The 15,820-nt window shown below is 47.2% G+C and overlaps 2 protein-coding genes across 2 annotated transcripts; both read right to left on the reverse strand.

Moving 5' to 3' along the window:
• Nucleotides 1-662: 662 nt before the first annotated feature.
• On the reverse strand, nucleotides 663-6,879 carry LOC128852508 (dual specificity protein kinase CLK1-like). Its single transcript, XM_054069962.1, has 10 exons — nucleotides 5,842-6,879; nucleotides 4,581-4,671; nucleotides 4,059-4,125; nucleotides 3,414-3,530; nucleotides 3,124-3,290; nucleotides 2,953-3,047; nucleotides 2,733-2,862; nucleotides 2,514-2,596; nucleotides 1,741-1,920; nucleotides 663-876 (listed from the first exon to the last, which is right to left on the reverse strand). The coding sequence occupies exons 1-10, from the start codon at nucleotides 5,986-5,988 to the stop codon at nucleotides 682-684; spliced, it is 1,272 nt and encodes a 423-aa protein (XP_053925937.1). The 5' UTR covers nucleotides 5,989-6,879; the 3' UTR covers nucleotides 663-681.
• Nucleotides 6,880-11,618: 4,739 nt separating this feature from the next.
• LOC128852507 (dual specificity protein kinase CLK1-like) lies at nucleotides 11,619-15,231 on the reverse strand. The gene is made up of 8 exons (XM_054069956.1): nucleotides 14,997-15,231; nucleotides 14,352-14,468; nucleotides 14,062-14,228; nucleotides 13,891-13,985; nucleotides 13,671-13,800; nucleotides 13,452-13,534; nucleotides 12,679-12,858; nucleotides 11,619-11,814 (listed from the first exon to the last, which is right to left on the reverse strand). Exons 2-8 carry the CDS (start codon nucleotides 14,459-14,461, stop codon nucleotides 11,620-11,622), a joined length of 960 nt encoding a protein of 319 aa, XP_053925931.1. The 5' UTR covers nucleotides 14,462-14,468; nucleotides 14,997-15,231; the 3' UTR covers nucleotide 11,619.
• Between the last annotated feature and the right edge of the window lie 589 nt (nucleotides 15,232-15,820).

Consider the following 15,820-nt stretch of genomic DNA (forward strand, 5'->3'; position numbering starts at 1 on the left):
ATCTAGAATTAACAAGTCTCAACTACTTGGTGCAGACCTGTGTGCATTGTGACACTCAGAAAACTACTACTTCTCTTGTAAGTGTGGAGTATTCCCAAGCAAGGACACAGCTTTCATTTCAAGACTCAAAGGAATGGCAGGAAGATCTTCCAGGGGAGGTTAACATTGAATATCATGAAGAGGTTCTGCATGCAGAGGGTGGTGGAACACTGGAGCAGCTCCCCAGGGAAGCAGTCCTGGTGCCAAGCGTCACAATGTTCAAGAAGTATTTGGACAACCTCCTCAGACACGTGGTGTGACCGTTGGGGTTGTCCTATGCAAGGACAGGAGCTGGACACGACGATCCCTCTGGCTGCCTTCCAGCTCAGGACATTCTATGATTCTATGATAAATACGCGCTGTGAAACAAAGAAAATAAATGCAGTCTCTTTAATACTACAGAGATCTGGCTCTTAGGAGGACTATAGAGTAGAGGGTGCTCTCATCCACACGATAAAAGTGTCCGGAGATTTTGGTATACAGAGGAAACAAAACCGGGCTCGTCAGTGTCTTTTTCTTAAGTTTTATTCCAATTCAGCATAAATAAATACATAAATAAATAAATAAATAAATACAGGACATTAAGAAACAAACAAACTAACTAACAAACAAAACCCCAGCACATATCATAGTTTCTGTTTCTCAATAGGCCCATGGAGATGTTTGTCTGCCTGTAGGTGTAGGAGGCTGTGCCCTTTCCTCCTGCTTCAATGGGAGGAAGAAAGGATGTTTCAGTGCTTCCTCCAGCGTAATGCGCTTGGTTGGGTCGTACTCCAGCATCTTGTCTATCAGGTCAAATAGGTTTTCATGATCACAATCGCGGCAGGCCATGAATTCCTTCAGGAAGAAAAGAACAAAGCACAGTCTTCCAATCCTAGAATGGCATGAGGTTTAACAAGACCAAATGCCTGGTCCTGCACTTGGGGAATAACAACCCTATTCAGTGCTACAGACTAGGAGCAGTCTGGCTAGAAAGCTGCCTAGAGGAGAAGGACCTAGGGGTGTTGGTTGACAGCCGACTGAATATGAGCCAGCAGTGTGCCCAGGGGGCCAAGAAGGCCAATGGCATCTTGTCTTGTATCAGAAACGGTGTGACCAGCAGGTCCAGGGAGGTTATTCTCCCTCTGTACTCGGCTCTGGTGAGACCGCACCTTGAGTACTGTGTTCAGTTCTGGGCCCATCACCACAAGAAGGATGTTGAGGCTCTGGAGCGTGTCCAGAGAAGAGCAACGAAGCTGGTGAGGGGGCTGGAGAACAAATCTTATGAGGAGCAGCTGAGAGAGCTGGGGTTGTTTAGCCTGGAGAAGAGGAGGCTGAGGGGAGACCTTATTGCTCTCTACAACTACCTGAAAGGAGGTTGTGGAGAGGAGGGAGCCGGCCTTTCCTCCCAAGTGACAGGGGACAGGACAAGGGGGAATGGCCTCAAGCTGCGCCAGGGGAGGTTCAGGCTGGACCTCAGGAAAAAAAATTTCACAGAAAGGGTCATTGGGCCCTGGAATAGGCTGCCCAGGGAAGTGGTTGAGTCACCTTCCCTGGAGGTGTTTAAGGGACGGGTGGACGACGTGCTTAGGGGTATGGTTTAGGGAGTGTTAGGAATGGTTGGACTTGATGATGACCCAGTGTGTCCCTTCCAACCCAGTCATTCTATGAATTGCACTTGGAGCTCCTCTGCCCAGAAGCATCTTCCCCCTGCAATCTTACCTTCAGGGGTTTACAGCACCTTGAGACATATCGCCCAGCAGCACTGTGTTTGTCCCAGGCCAGACGGCCATTGCAGAAATAATTCTTTTTCCTTGAAGAAACAACTCTCTCTATCATATGCTCAGGCAAGGGCCCCAGTAATTGCTCCATCATCGCCAGGTGCACTTTGTCATCATTGGTCTGGAGGGAAATCAAGAGAGATATTTCCATTCCTTGGTCGGAGGAAGTTATCAAGAAGCACCCACCAGCCTGACTCCATTTTTGACTGTACCCTGCAACCAATAACCTGAACTTGATCAAGGAAAAAGGAGAGGCTCGAGTTCGGTTTCCTGAAAGAGGTTACAAGCTGCTGGAGTTTCTTCTCCTTCCCCTTGACCTTGCCTTGGTTGGTTTTTTCCCCTTCTTCTTCAAGTCCCGTTTCAGCAATACTGTCAAGAGGACAGGATTCAGGCCTTTGAGTAGCATTTGCTGATGGTGATAGATGAAGCCACATCTGGTATCAGGGTGCCTTGTAAATTCCAAACTTCAACAGGGCGACCCTTCACTTCAAGCCCCTGCCAAAATGTCTACTGAAAGCAACTTGTCAAAATCTGTGGCTGAGAAAGTTCCTTGGTGCCTACATCTTCCGTTCTCTTCAACTTGGCACGACAGAGAAATGCAGCTTACTCTCTTGTGCAGACCATTCCCCTCAGTCCCCAGCTTCCCGTAGCCTATGTTCATCAAGTCGGGGAGACTATACATGCTGCACCCTTTTGAGGTTCAGAGTTGCCTACCTCAAATACTAAGAGTCCAAGGTAGTATTCTAGGAGAGTGCATCCGATGCTCCACACGTCGCATGGATGTGACCATCCGAGCTCTGTGAAAAGATGCAGGTTGTTCATGTTTAGAGCAGACTGCAAACAGTTCAACACCAAATACTTGTCTAGCTCCATTCCATAGCACACAAAAACTCACACGTGAAAGATCAGCCAAACAAGCAGCCTTCTACTGACCTAGGACCACCTCAGGAGCTCTGTAAGGTCTGGTAGTCACCAAAGTGCTATGAAGCTCGTGATCGTAAGTGGCGCATCCGAAGTCCACGATTTTGATGTCTGGTTTTCTCAGTGTGACTTCATTTTGATCCTGAAATGAAAGGTGATGGGATGCAAGTGTCCAGATATACGCAGAGGATGGCTGAGGAGGAGGAAGGTGGGGAAGAGGACGGCAACTTACCAGTTTGGGGTTGTATTCTTCTACGTAGTCAGACTTGACAAACACAATATTGTCTGGCTTCAGATCTGTATGTGTCAGTTCGTTCATATGCAAAACTGCAAGAGAACTCATCCACTTAGCAGGTTGCACAAAGAAATTTTAACAGAGAAAGCAAAGAAGGAAGATACTTACAGTTGACAGAGGTGCAGATCTGATAGGCCATGTGTCTAATGTCATGCAGGCTAAATGGCAGGAAGTCGTTGTCTCTCATAACGTCATAGGTGCTGAGCCCCAGGAGTTCAAAAACAATGCAGATGTGCCCATGATACTCAAAGCATTCTAACATGCGCACACAGTGACTGCAAAAGCAGGAAAACACATGCATTGCAACAGCAGGCTCAAACATGCGCTGTGTGTTACAGAAAGCGGCACTGAAGAAGTCTTCAAGCCAAAACACAGCACAGTTGGCTTTGTGTGCTTACTAGGCATTGCTGGGGTCTGATGCTTTTAAATCTTCCAGCACTTGTATTTCATCATGAGCGGCGTTGAAGGACCAATTTAAACTCCTTGCTATTTTCACAGCTACGTGCATGCCTTCCCTAAAAAGAAAGGTTTTAACGTAGAATAGAACGGTTGAGTAGTTTGAAGGCAGAACGGTGGTTGATTATCACCCCATCTGCCTTGTTCCTAAGACTGGAAACCCTCTGGGAAAAGGTCACACTAACTTCATATAACCCAGAGTCATCTATGCACAAACACAACTAAAACTTCATCTTTACATTTTGATAACACAGGCCCCAGGACTGCCCAGTGTGGGCAGTGCAGCTGCACCCCACGCTCTCCAGGCCACCTCTCCCCATCAGCCCTGACCTCTACCAGGATGGGCTGCGCCTGTAGAAGATGCACCCTTCGCCTGAGCCACCAGCCCTGCACAACCCTAGGGGCTGCTTTTAGCACCATGAGCCAACGTACGCTTTAGTTTGGCAGCTGCGGCCGCCTTAGTGACATACAGAGAGCGGCACACGAGGCAGCACAGAGAAAGCCTGATAGGACCAGAAAGCACTTCCCGAACCCCACACTGAGAGCCTCAGTAAGAAAAACGACAGATGCGGAATTAAAGAACTTACGCTTTGCGATCAATGCATTTCACCACTCTTCCATAACCACCTTGACCCAACACACCAACAACCTCGTCTATAAAGAAAAGAACTCTTAGTCACCAAAGTGGTGAAGTTACTCAGCTATTAAATAGCCTAGCAAATAATCAACAATAAAGAGAGATAAAACAAACAGAGGGACTAATACCATCACTGAAGATTGTTCTAGGTTGTGCTCTAAACTATAAATATCTGGTCTGAGAGATATCGCTGGACAACTGTCTTCCAAGTACATTTACAGAGATCCCATTCCAGTAGGTTCACTAACTTCATGCAATACTTTTTTTTGGGGGGGGAGGGATGAGGGGTAAGGGAAAAAGCCCCAAGATATGCTCTTAGTAGTATTTATAATAGATTATGAAAAATGGAACCATCCCAACCCCAACCAAAAAGTCAAGAGAGAATGAAAAGACTTCAGAACGCCCCCGCGTCTTACGCTAAAAGACCTTATTCTGTCTGAAAAGCTAAAAACCGTTGAAAAATATACTATACATCTTCCATGGAGCACATCTCCTCTCCGACATATCAGGTGACCCGCCTCATCGTCCTTCACACGCCTCGCTGTGCTCCTTCGGTGACTCGCCTGGAATGGCACCAAGATTGTCCAGCCAATCAACAAATCTGAGTGAATTCCGCTCAGAATATAAAATGCATTCAGCAGGGAGGCACTTGGGCACTCAGATACACGCCAGGCCACAAGCAGTTGGCAGGAACAATTTCCAATTCAGTCCCCGGCGACTCACAGGGCGCATCATTTATGTTACAGGGCAAAAAGGTGGCAAGGAAGAGATTTTTCAGATAGATACTCGCAGTGGCAAGGCAACAGAAAACCACAAGACCATTGTTTTCCTTTTACAAGATTTGCTCCATGAATTTTGCTTCAGGATTTCAGTGCCCGTACTCTTGTTTAAAGCAAAAGCATTTAACAGTTCTCTTCTATACATCAAAGATGTCTTTTAGATGTATCTTACAGAGGCAGAGGACAGAATGTTCTTCTATATTTCTATATAAAATCGCCTTGTGGCCACATTAAAATACTCCTCTAAAGTACCTGCGTTTAAATCAGTAGACTGAATATTTGATAAAAATTGTTTGGTACATCGCGCACACAGCTTACACATTTACTTTAGGCCGTCGCAGCTGAAGATCTTACACTATAAATCCTATCGGCAGCTTTGTAAAGAGTTAAATGGATAATAAAGATCAGAGCAACTGCCCCACTAGCGGGCAGATGTCATACATATCTGACTCTATAGATTTTTCAGCGATACTTAGAACATCTTACTAAAGACGTTTTTTCAAAAGTAAAAATCGGACACGACCTCCATACTATTGCTGCAGTACTGAGTCAAAAGCAAGTTTAAAACCCTGGGCTTGCATTTTGGAGTAGCGTCAAAATAAATGCCTGTCCTCAGAGAAATTCTGAAGGCACGAAAGAGATGCCTGTATTTCAAGCACTCCAGTGGATGGTTCTTGTTCACCAATTGGTCAAATATATCCCAGGAACAAAGACTGTCCCGTGTGCTGTCACAAGCATGCTTGCAAACTATACATTTTCACTCAAACCCAAGCAAAGAGAATAAGCCACTAATACCAGCTGAAGGAATCAACTACTGATGTTGTCGACAGAACTCCCTATCCCCCCTCCACTCAATGACTGCTGCCCAGATAAGGATTAATCTTCCTAATATAAAAAGTCTTCCACTGAATTGGGTCACGTCTCCTGCAAATATTCGTGCAGACTGGACTGTACCTGCCATTCCCTTTTGCCACTACTTGTCCCGCTATGACCTGACACGTGGCTACTGTCCTCGTTTCTGTGTTCTCCAGCCAAGGGTCGTTCACAGTTGCCTTCATTTAGAGATCTGATTGCTGAACAGGTACTGTTGAAAGAAATCATAAAATCTTGAAATGCTAGAACTGCAAAAGGGCTCTAAAGTTGAAAGGTTTTTACCAGGATCTAAAGTCGGATCGCAGATGGGTCATCTATCAGTGAGCTAGGGAGACACCTGATGAATTCTACTGTCTTTTTGGCAAAACCAACTATGAATTGGTGCTGTAAGGTGAACTGAAGATCGGAAACATCCTCGTAAATGAGCTGAGCCAAGTGAGGGTGTAATAATTGAGAAAAGCAAGGACTGACGACTGAATTTTAATATCTGAGCAGGAAGATCCAGAGAGAAAGCAACAAAACTTTCATCAGTGAAGGACTGTGACATTGCCACTCTAGGTTGCCGAAAGTCTTTAGGGCTTTGGGTGAATGTGCAGTAAACACCAAGAGCGTAGAATTAATTCCCAGAAAATGTATCGATATGCATGACCTTTCTGGGAATTCTAGGAATATTTGTCCATCTGTAGTGTATAGATTGATGGGGTCTCCGTTGGGGCTTTACGCCCGTGTTTGGAGGGTCCATCCCACCCAGGTGTCCAGAATCTGCGCAAATTCAGAATAAACAGTGTGTCTCGGTGACGTAGAGATCGGCTCGTTGCACACCGGGTAAAGGACCCACATTTCGGATAGCAGGACTACAGCCAAAGGGTCAAACGAAGGTCATTATTACAGTAACGCTAGCGCCCCTATCCAGATGCTTTTCAGTTTACGCTGTAGGACGTCCCTCTCAACATATCTCCAACTGAAACACAGCCAGATGAGGCAAACACAGCCTGAAAACACATGCTGGCCAACAGCAGAAGTGAAAAACTTATTGACCTGTCACGTTTGGAAGGGTCCCGTTTGCAGCGCTTGCTCTCCGGGGCACCGCTCGTGGATCTCCTCTCTCTCTTCTGAGCCCCGCCGCATCTCCCGAGATCGGGGCTTGCTCTTTGAGCCATGGTGGGGTAATGAGATCGCTCCGAATCTGAAACCGAGGGAGTTTGCTCTTGGAATCGCAGACCAGCGACAAGCAATTCGGTCCCAAAGCCATGCCCCGTCACACGAATGCCCGGAGGGAGTCCACCCTCCCCCTCGAGCGTCGCTTTTTCTCTAGGAGCATCCTGGATGGCGCCCGGTTTGCCGCGCTGCACAGCTTGGCCATCCCTGCACGACTGGGCAGCGTCCCCAGACTCTTCCCAGGTTCCCTGTCCCCGCTCGCACTGCCTGTGCCCTTCGCTCTCCCTCTTCGCTGTGAGCCGCAGGTCTCGGCTCAGCCACGCCGGTCTCTTCGGGGTTTCTCCCCTCCGGGCACGGAGCGCTCTCGCTCCCTATGGAAAGCACCCTCAAGAGTTTGGCAGCTCCGCTCGGCTCCCCCGTCCCCGAGGGCTGTTTCCCACGGGGTCCTACCGACTGCCTCCTGGAAGCGATGGAAGTTTGCTCTCCTAAACCGTGGGGCCCACACTCCGCTCCTCGCCCGTCTCCTCGCTCCGCTCCGCGCCGCGGCCGCGACCGCTCTGTGCGGGGGCGCGACCTGCACGGCCTTGCCGGGACCCCCCACGGTGACGTCACAGAGCGGGGCGAGGGACGGACGCCTGAGCTGCGGCGGGAACCCTTCGGTGCCCTCGCGACGGAGCGCGGGGCTCGGGCTGCGCCGCACGGACGGGCTGAGGCTCTGCGAGCCCGGGCGGCTCCGACCCCGCGCCGGGTTAAAGCGCCGGGCACCGGCGGGACCCGGAGGGCTCTGCCCATCGCGGCCGCTCGGAACGGCTCCGGCTTCGCCGGCGCCTCGGTCTGGGGCCCCGCGGTGCCTTTCCCCGGGCACTGTTCAGCTGTCTCTGCACGCTCTGGCAGAGTCGCTTCTGAGAGTTCGACAGCACGTGTTCTCAACACCAAACCGCGTCTCTCTCTCGTTTGTTCCACATCACCTCGGCCTCAGTGTGTTTGATTGTTTTGGGTGTACCGGGATACTCTGTAACAACTCCCAAGCAACGTTACAGCACCTGACAATCCCACATTAAATGAGCAAAGCTATGATCCAGCTCAAGGAACCCTTCCCAATAGCACTTTAAACGCCATAATCCAGCAGTCAGTCTGACCGCTCTCTAAAGAATGTGTCCAGGCGCTCTGTGGCTACAGAGCAAAAGGGTTGGCATGAATTGTAATAGCTTTACTGCAAACATCATTAAGAATTCTGTAGGTTTTCTCATTCACAGGCAGCTTCTCCAGCTCATCCAGGGGCTCCAAGCCATCATTACCTCTGGAAAAAAAAAGCAGAAGTACTCGGAATCTCCTTCCAATAACCATTTAATGTTCACAATTTAGAAATCTCAAAGCACTTTGCAGTTTAAGTGTCATAGAGCCAGGACTGAGCAAGCAAATCATACATATAAGACAGCCAAAGGATTGTGTAGAATCATAGAATCGTAGGATGGACCTTAAAGTTTGGAAGGGACCTTAAAGTTCATCGAGTTCCAATCCCCCTGCCATGGGCAGGGACACCCACCGGACCAGGCTGCCCAAGGCCCCATCCAGCCTGGCCTCATCCTATCCGTACAAGGCTTTGTGAAGAGTCCCTCCCCAGCTTTCAGTACTCTAAGGGCGCTATAAGATTTCCTCGGAGCCTTCTCTTCTCCAAGATGAAACAAGCCCAGCTCTCTCAGCCTGTCCTCATATGCGAGGTGTTGCAGCCCTCTGATCATCTTCGTGGCCCTCCTGTGGGCCTGTTCCAACAGTTCCATATTTTTATATGTTTTTTAAGCCTGCTTTCAGAGACACACATTTCTTCTCTTTACAACCTGTCTTTCTGCCACATTGTTCCAAAAGATGCAGAAAAGCACCGGCTCGTGTTTTATATGAAGAATACAAGTTGTAAATATAGAGCAAATTATGAACCAAAAATAAAAATCCTTTTCTTGAAATGAAAGTCAAACTGAGACTTACAAAAATATTGAGATTTATAAAAATATTTCGGTAAATCTTCAGCCTACCGAACAACATTTTTGCTGCATTTAGAAAGCTAGAAGCCAGCTCTTCAAAAAGCTTTTAAGGTTTTCTCAAATACCTTGAGAATGCACTGTAAAGGCCTCTTTTCATAGGAAAACTGAAACAAGTTTGACTGCTGTAAACAACAACAAAAATTACTAAATAAAGCCAATGTTGAGACCTTCCTCACAGCTGTCTCCTAAGTCAAAGTAATGTTATCTGTAAAGGTGAGATGAAATGAGGGTCCTCTGCAGATAGGAACAGACTAGCCATACGAGCCGAGGCTGCTGACAAGCCCGCAGTACCAAGAAGGTGCCGAGACAATGAAAGAAAGGCAGCAGCTAATTCTAAGCAAAAGAAATCAGTGAAATGTTCATAGTAAAGATGAATATCCTTAATCAATTTAAATCTAACACTATTCCTTTAGATCTTTCTTGACTTTAAAGTAAACATAACTTCATGTTTGGGACTGAGCCTGACATAGCTCAAGATCTGTCATAATGACAGGAAGAGTAGCTGGCAAATTAAGAAAAACAGTTTTGTTGTTGAAATAGATAAATATTTTGTATTTGAAAGCAATAGCCAGCTCTGAATGAAAAGGCAAAAAAGCTTTTCTTGACAATGCAAAGCAGATAAGTGCAAAAAACTGACTGCAACAGCTGTAATGTGTCACAGCATCTAGAGGTAAAAAGTCTCAACTACTTGGTACAGATCTGAGTGCACTGTGACACTCAGAAAACTACTACCTCTCTTGTAAGTGTGGAGTATTCCCAAGCAAGGACAGCTTTGGTTTCAAGCTAAGACCAAGTTTATTGTTACAAGCTCGTATTTATACCTTACAAAAACCGGTCCCATAAGTCCTTCAGAAAAATTTCCACAGCATGTTCTTCTCCTCCCAAGCTCCTCGTGACCACTGTTATTGTTTTCATGCCTTCTTGGTTTTGCTACCGAAGCTGATTATTCTCACGCTGGAGGCTCGCTTGATATCAAATGCTCTGCACTCCTGCTCCAGAGGTCCAACAACACTTGTGGCTATTTCTTGCTCACTATCTTTCCTGACAACATTCAAGGTCATATGTTCCTCTGACAGTGTCACAAACACAAAGGATTTTAAGCCAAGCTTACAGCACAAGGTTGTCTGACTTGAGGAACAAACAAGAAGATTGAGACATGCTCAGAAGTACCACTTCCATTCAACATTTGTATTCTGTATATGTAATTTTGTAATCAGTAACTTTAACAAAGCTAAAGCATGAAAAGTCAATTATAAAATTTAAGCTCAAGTCTAGTGCAGAAAGGAAAACCTGGGGGCTCTGACAAACTGGGAGTGATTCTCCTTTAAATTAAAATCAAAGCTGTGCGAGTGTGAGTGAACTCAGGGAAACTGGGAATTACAGGCCATGTGCCATATTTCCCCGTAAGCCACTTCGTCCTCTGCAGTCACTCTTTCTACTGCTTTGTTTCAACACTAGGCAATCCTGCTCCCGTTACTTGACTTGCTTCACAAGTCTTTGGTGTGCACTCACAGAATAGTTCAATTTTAATATGTCCTACATGCATGTGCAGGGTGACAGCCTGTGCAAGAGGCAGAAAATAATAATGAAATTAGCAATGAAATACTAACAGACTTCGTTTTATTTTCCAGTCCCACCAAGAACACAGACAAGTTCCCACTGCATATAACCATGATTTCAGTATTTGGCCATAGGCAAAGCTACTGTCACAAACCTCTCACATTTCCACCAAAATCACCAGAAAGCACTTTTATTTTCTGGACAAATCAAGGGAGAGGCTGGAGAGCAGCCCTGCGCAAAGGGATCTGGGGGTTCTGGTCAACAGCAAGTTGGGCTTGAGCCAACAGTGCACTGGCAGCCAAGAGGGCCGTGCCGGCCCATCGAGGGAGGGGATTGACCCGCTCTGCTCCACACTGGTGCCGCCCCACCTTGAGTGCTGTGTGCAGGTTTGGATGTCACAGAAGAAGAAGTATATTGAGCTCCAGGAGAGTGTCCAGAGGAGGGCGACGAGGTTGGTGAAGGGTTTAGAGGGATTTACTGCTTCCTTGCAGGGGAAGGAAGAGGAGTAGGGCCTGATCTCTTGTCTCTGGGGACCAGTGATAAGACTCAAAGGAATGGGAGGAAGATCTTCCAGGGGAGGTTAACATTGAATATCATGAAGAGGTTCTGCATGCAGAGGGTGGTGGAACACCGGAGCAGCTCTCCAGGGAAGCAGTCCTGGTGCCAAGCGTCACAATGTTCAAGAAGTATTTGGACAACCTCCTCAGACACGTGGTGTGACCGTTGGGGTTGTCCTATGCAAGGACGGGAGCTGGACACGACGATCCCTCTGGCTGCCTTCCAGCTCAGGACATTCTATGATTCTATGATAAATACGCGCTGTGAAACAAAGAAAATAAATGCAGTCTCTTTAATACTACAGAGATCTGGCTCTTAGGAGGACTATAGAGTAGAGGGTGCTCTCATCCACACGATAAAAGTGTCCGGAGATTTTGGTATACAGAGGAAACAAAACCGGGCTCGTCAGTGTCTTTTTCTTAAGTTTTATTCCAATTCAGCATAAATAAATACATAAATAAATAAATAAATAAATACAGGACATTAAGAAACAAACTAACTAACTAACAAACAAAACCCCAGCACATATCATAGTTTCTGTTTCTCAATAGGCCCATGGAGATGTTTGTCTGCCTGTAGGTGTAGGAGGCTGTGCCCTTTCCTCCTGCTTCAATGGGAGGAAGAAAGGATGTTTCAGTGCTTCCTCCAGCGTAATGCGCTTGGTTGGGTCGTACTCCAGCATCTTGTCTATCAGGTCAAATAGGTTTTCATGATCACAATCGCGGCAGGCCATGAATTCCTTCAGGAAGAAAAGAACAAAGCACAGTCTTCCAATCCTAGAATGGCATGAGGTTTAACAAGACCAAATGCCGGGTCCTGCACTTGGGGCATAACAACCCTATTCAGTGCTACAGACTAGGAGCAGTCTGGCTAGAAAGCTGCCTAGAGGAGAAGGACCTAGGGGTGTTGGTTGACAGCCGACTGAACATGAGCCAGCAGTGTGCCCAGGGGGCCAAGAAGGCCAATGGCATCTTGTCTTGTATCAGAAACGGTGTGACCAGCAGGTCCAGGGAGGTTATTCTCCCTCTGTACTCGGCTCTGGTGAGACCGCACCTTGAGTACTGTGTTCAGTTCTGGGCCCATCACCACAAGAAGGATGTTGAGGCTCTGGAGCGTGTCCAGAGAAGAGCAACGAAGCTGGTGAGGGGGCTGGAGAACAAATCTTATGAGGAGCAGCTGAGAGAGCTGGGGTTGTTTAGCCTGGAGAAGAGGAGGCTGAGGGGAGACCTTATTGCTCTCTACAACTACCTGAAAGGAGGTTGTGGAGAGGAGGGAGCCGGCCTTTCCTCCCAAGTGACAGGGGACAGGACAAGGGGGAATGGCCTCAAGCTGCGCCAGGGGAGGTTCAGGCTGGACCTCAGGAAAAAAAATTTCACAGAAAGGGTCATTGGGCCCTGGAATAGGCTGCCCAGGGAAGTGGTTGAGTCACCTTCCCTGGAGGTGTTTAAGGGACGGGTGGACGACGTGCTTAGGGGTATGGTTTAGGGAGTGTTAGGAATGGTTGGACTTGATGATGACCCAGTGTGTCCCTTCCAACCCAGTCATTCTATGAATTGCACTTGGAGCTCCTCTGCCCAGAAGCATCTTCCCCCTGCAATCTTACCTTCAGGGGTTTACAGCACCTTGAGACATATCGCCCAGCAGCACTGTGTTTGTCCCAGGCCAGACGGCCATTGCAGAAATAATTCTTTTTCCTTGAAGAAACAACTCTCTCTATCATATGCTCAGGCAAGGGCCCCAGTAATTGCTCCATCATCGCCAGGTGCACTTTGTCATCATTGGTCTGGAGGGAAATCAAGAGAGATATTTCCATTCCTTGGTCGGAGGAAGTTATCAAGAAGCACCCACCAGCCTGACTCCATTTTTGACTGTACCCTGCAACCAATAACCTGAACTTGATCAAGGAAAAAGGAGAGGCTCGAGTTCGGTTTCCTGAAAGAGGTTACAAGCTGCTGGAGTTTCTTCTCCTTCCCCTTGACCTTGCCTTGGTTGGTTTTTTCCCCTTCTTCTTCAAGTCCCGTTTCAGCAATACTGTCAAGAGGACAGGATTCAGGCCTTTGAGTAGCATTTGCTGATGGTGATAGATGAAGCCACATCTGGTATCAGGGTGCCTTGTAAATTCCAAACTTCAACAGGGCGACCCTTCACTTCAAGCCCCTGCCAAAATGTCTACTGAAAGCAACTTGTCAAAATCTGTGGCTGAGAAAGTTCCTTGGTGCCTACATCTTCCGTTCTCTTCAACTTGGCACGACAGAGAAATGCAGCTTACTCTCTTGTGCAGACCATTCCCCTCAGTCCCCAGCTTCCCGTAGCCTATGTTCATCAAGTCGGGGAGACTATACATGCTGCACCCTTTTGAGGTTCAGAGTTGCCTACCTCAAATACTAAGAGTCCAAGGTAGTATTCTAGGAGAGTGCATCCGATGCTCCACACGTCGCATGGATGTGACCATCCGAGCTCTGTGAAAAGATGCAGGTTGTTCATGTTTAGAGCAGACTGCAAACAGTTCAACACCAAATACTTGTCTAGCTCCATTCCATAGCACACAAAAACTCACACGTGAAAGATCAGCCAAACAAGCAGCCTTCTACTGACCTAGGACCACCTCAGGAGCTCTGTAAGGTCTGGTAGTCACCAAAGTGCTATGAAGCTCGTGATCGTAAGTGGCGCATCCGAAGTCCACGATTTTGATGTCTGGTTTTCTCAGTGTGACTTCATTTTGATCCTGAAATGAAAGGTGATGGGATGCAAGTGTCCAGATATACGCAGAGGATGGCTGAGGAGGAGGAAGGTGGGGAAGAGGACGGCAACTTACCAGTTTGGGGTTGTATTCTTCTACGTAGTCAGACTCGACAAACACAATATTGTCTGGCTTCAGATCTGTATGTGTCAGTTCGTTCATATGCAAAACTGCAAGAGAACTCATCCACTTAGCAGGTTGCACAAAGAAATTTTAACAGAGAAAGCAAAGAAGGAAGACACTTACAGTTGACAGAGGTGCAGATCTGATAGGCCATGTGTCTAATGTCATGCAGGCTAAATGGCAGGAAGTCGTTGTCTCTCATAACGTCATAGGTGCTGAGCCCCAGGAGTTCAAAAACAATGCAGATGTGCCCATGATACTCAAAGCATTCTAACATGCGCACACAGTGACTGCAAAAGCAGGAAAACACATGCATTGCAACAGCAGGCTCAAACATGCGCTGCGTGTTACAGAAAGTGGCACTGAAGAAGTCTTCAAGCCAAAACACAGCACAGTTGGCTTTGTGTGCTTACTAGGCATTGCTGGGGTCTGATGCTTTTAAATCTTCCAGCACTTGTATTTCATCATGAGCGGCGTTGAAGGACCAATTTAAACTCCTTGCTATTTTCACAGCTACGTGCATGCCTTCCCTAAAAAGAAAGGTTTTGACGTAGAATAGAACATTTGAGTAGTTTGAAGGCAGAACGGTGGTTGATTATCACCCCATCTGCCTTGTTCCTAAGACTGGAAACCCTCTGGGAAAAGGTCACACTAACTTCATATAACCCAGAGTCATCTATGCACAAACACAACTAAAACTTCATCTTTACATTTTGATAACACAGGCCCCAGGACTGCCCAGTGTGGGCAGTGCAGCTGCACCCCACGCTCTCCAGGCCACCTCTCCCCATCAGCCCTGACCTCTACCAGGATGGGCTGCGCCTGTAGAAGATGCACCCTTCGCCTGAGCCACCAGCCCTGCACAACCCTAGGGGCTGCTTTTAGCACCATGAGCCAACGTACGCTTTAGTTTGGCAGCTGCGGCCGCCTTAGTGACATACAGAGAGCGGCACACGAGGCAGCACAGAGAAAGTCTGATAGGACCAGAAAGCACTTCCCGAACCCCACACTGAGAGCCTCAGTAAGAAAAACGACAGATGCGGAATTAAAGAACTTACGCTTTGCGATCAATGCATTTCACCACTCTTCCATAACCACCTTGACCCAACACACCAACAACCTCGTCTATAAAGAAAAGAACTCTTAGTCACCAAAGTGGTGAAGTTACTCAGCTATTAAATAGCCTAGCAAATAATCAACAATAAAGAGAGATAAAACAAACAGAGGGACTAATACCATCACTGAAGATTGTTCTAGGTTGTGCTCTAAACTATAAATATCTGGTCTGAGAGATATCGCTGGACAACTGTCTTCCAAGTACATTTACAGAGATCCCATTCCAGTAGGTTCACTAACTTCATGCAATACTTTTTTTTTGGGGGGGAGGGATGAGGGGTAAGGGAAAAAGCCCCAAGATATGCTCTTAGTAGTATTTATAATAGATTATGAAAAATGGAACCATCCCAACCCCAACCAAAAAGTCAAGAGAGAATGAAAAGACTTCAGAACGCCCCCGCGTCTTACGCTAAAAGACCTTATTCTGTCCGAAAAGCTAAAAACCGTTGAAAAATATACTATACATCTTCCATGGAGCACATCTCCTCTCCGACATATCAGGTGACCCGCCTCATCGTCCTTCACACGCCTCGCTGTGCTCCTTCGGTGACTCGCCTGGAATGGCACCAAGATTGTCCAGCCAATCAACAAATCTGAGTGAATTCCGCTCAGAATATAAAATGCATTCAGCAGGGAGGCACTTGGGCACTCAGATACACGCCAGGCCACAAGCAGTTGGCAGGAACAATTTCCAATTCAGTCCCCGGCGACTCACAGGGCGCATCATTTATGTTACAGGGCAAAAAGGTGGCAAGGAAGAGATTTT

Source organism: Cuculus canorus, chromosome 6 (genome assembly GCF_017976375.1).
Source record: "Cuculus canorus isolate bCucCan1 chromosome 6, bCucCan1.pri, whole genome shotgun sequence".
Classification (NCBI taxonomy): domain Eukaryota; kingdom Metazoa; phylum Chordata; class Aves; order Cuculiformes; family Cuculidae; genus Cuculus; species Cuculus canorus.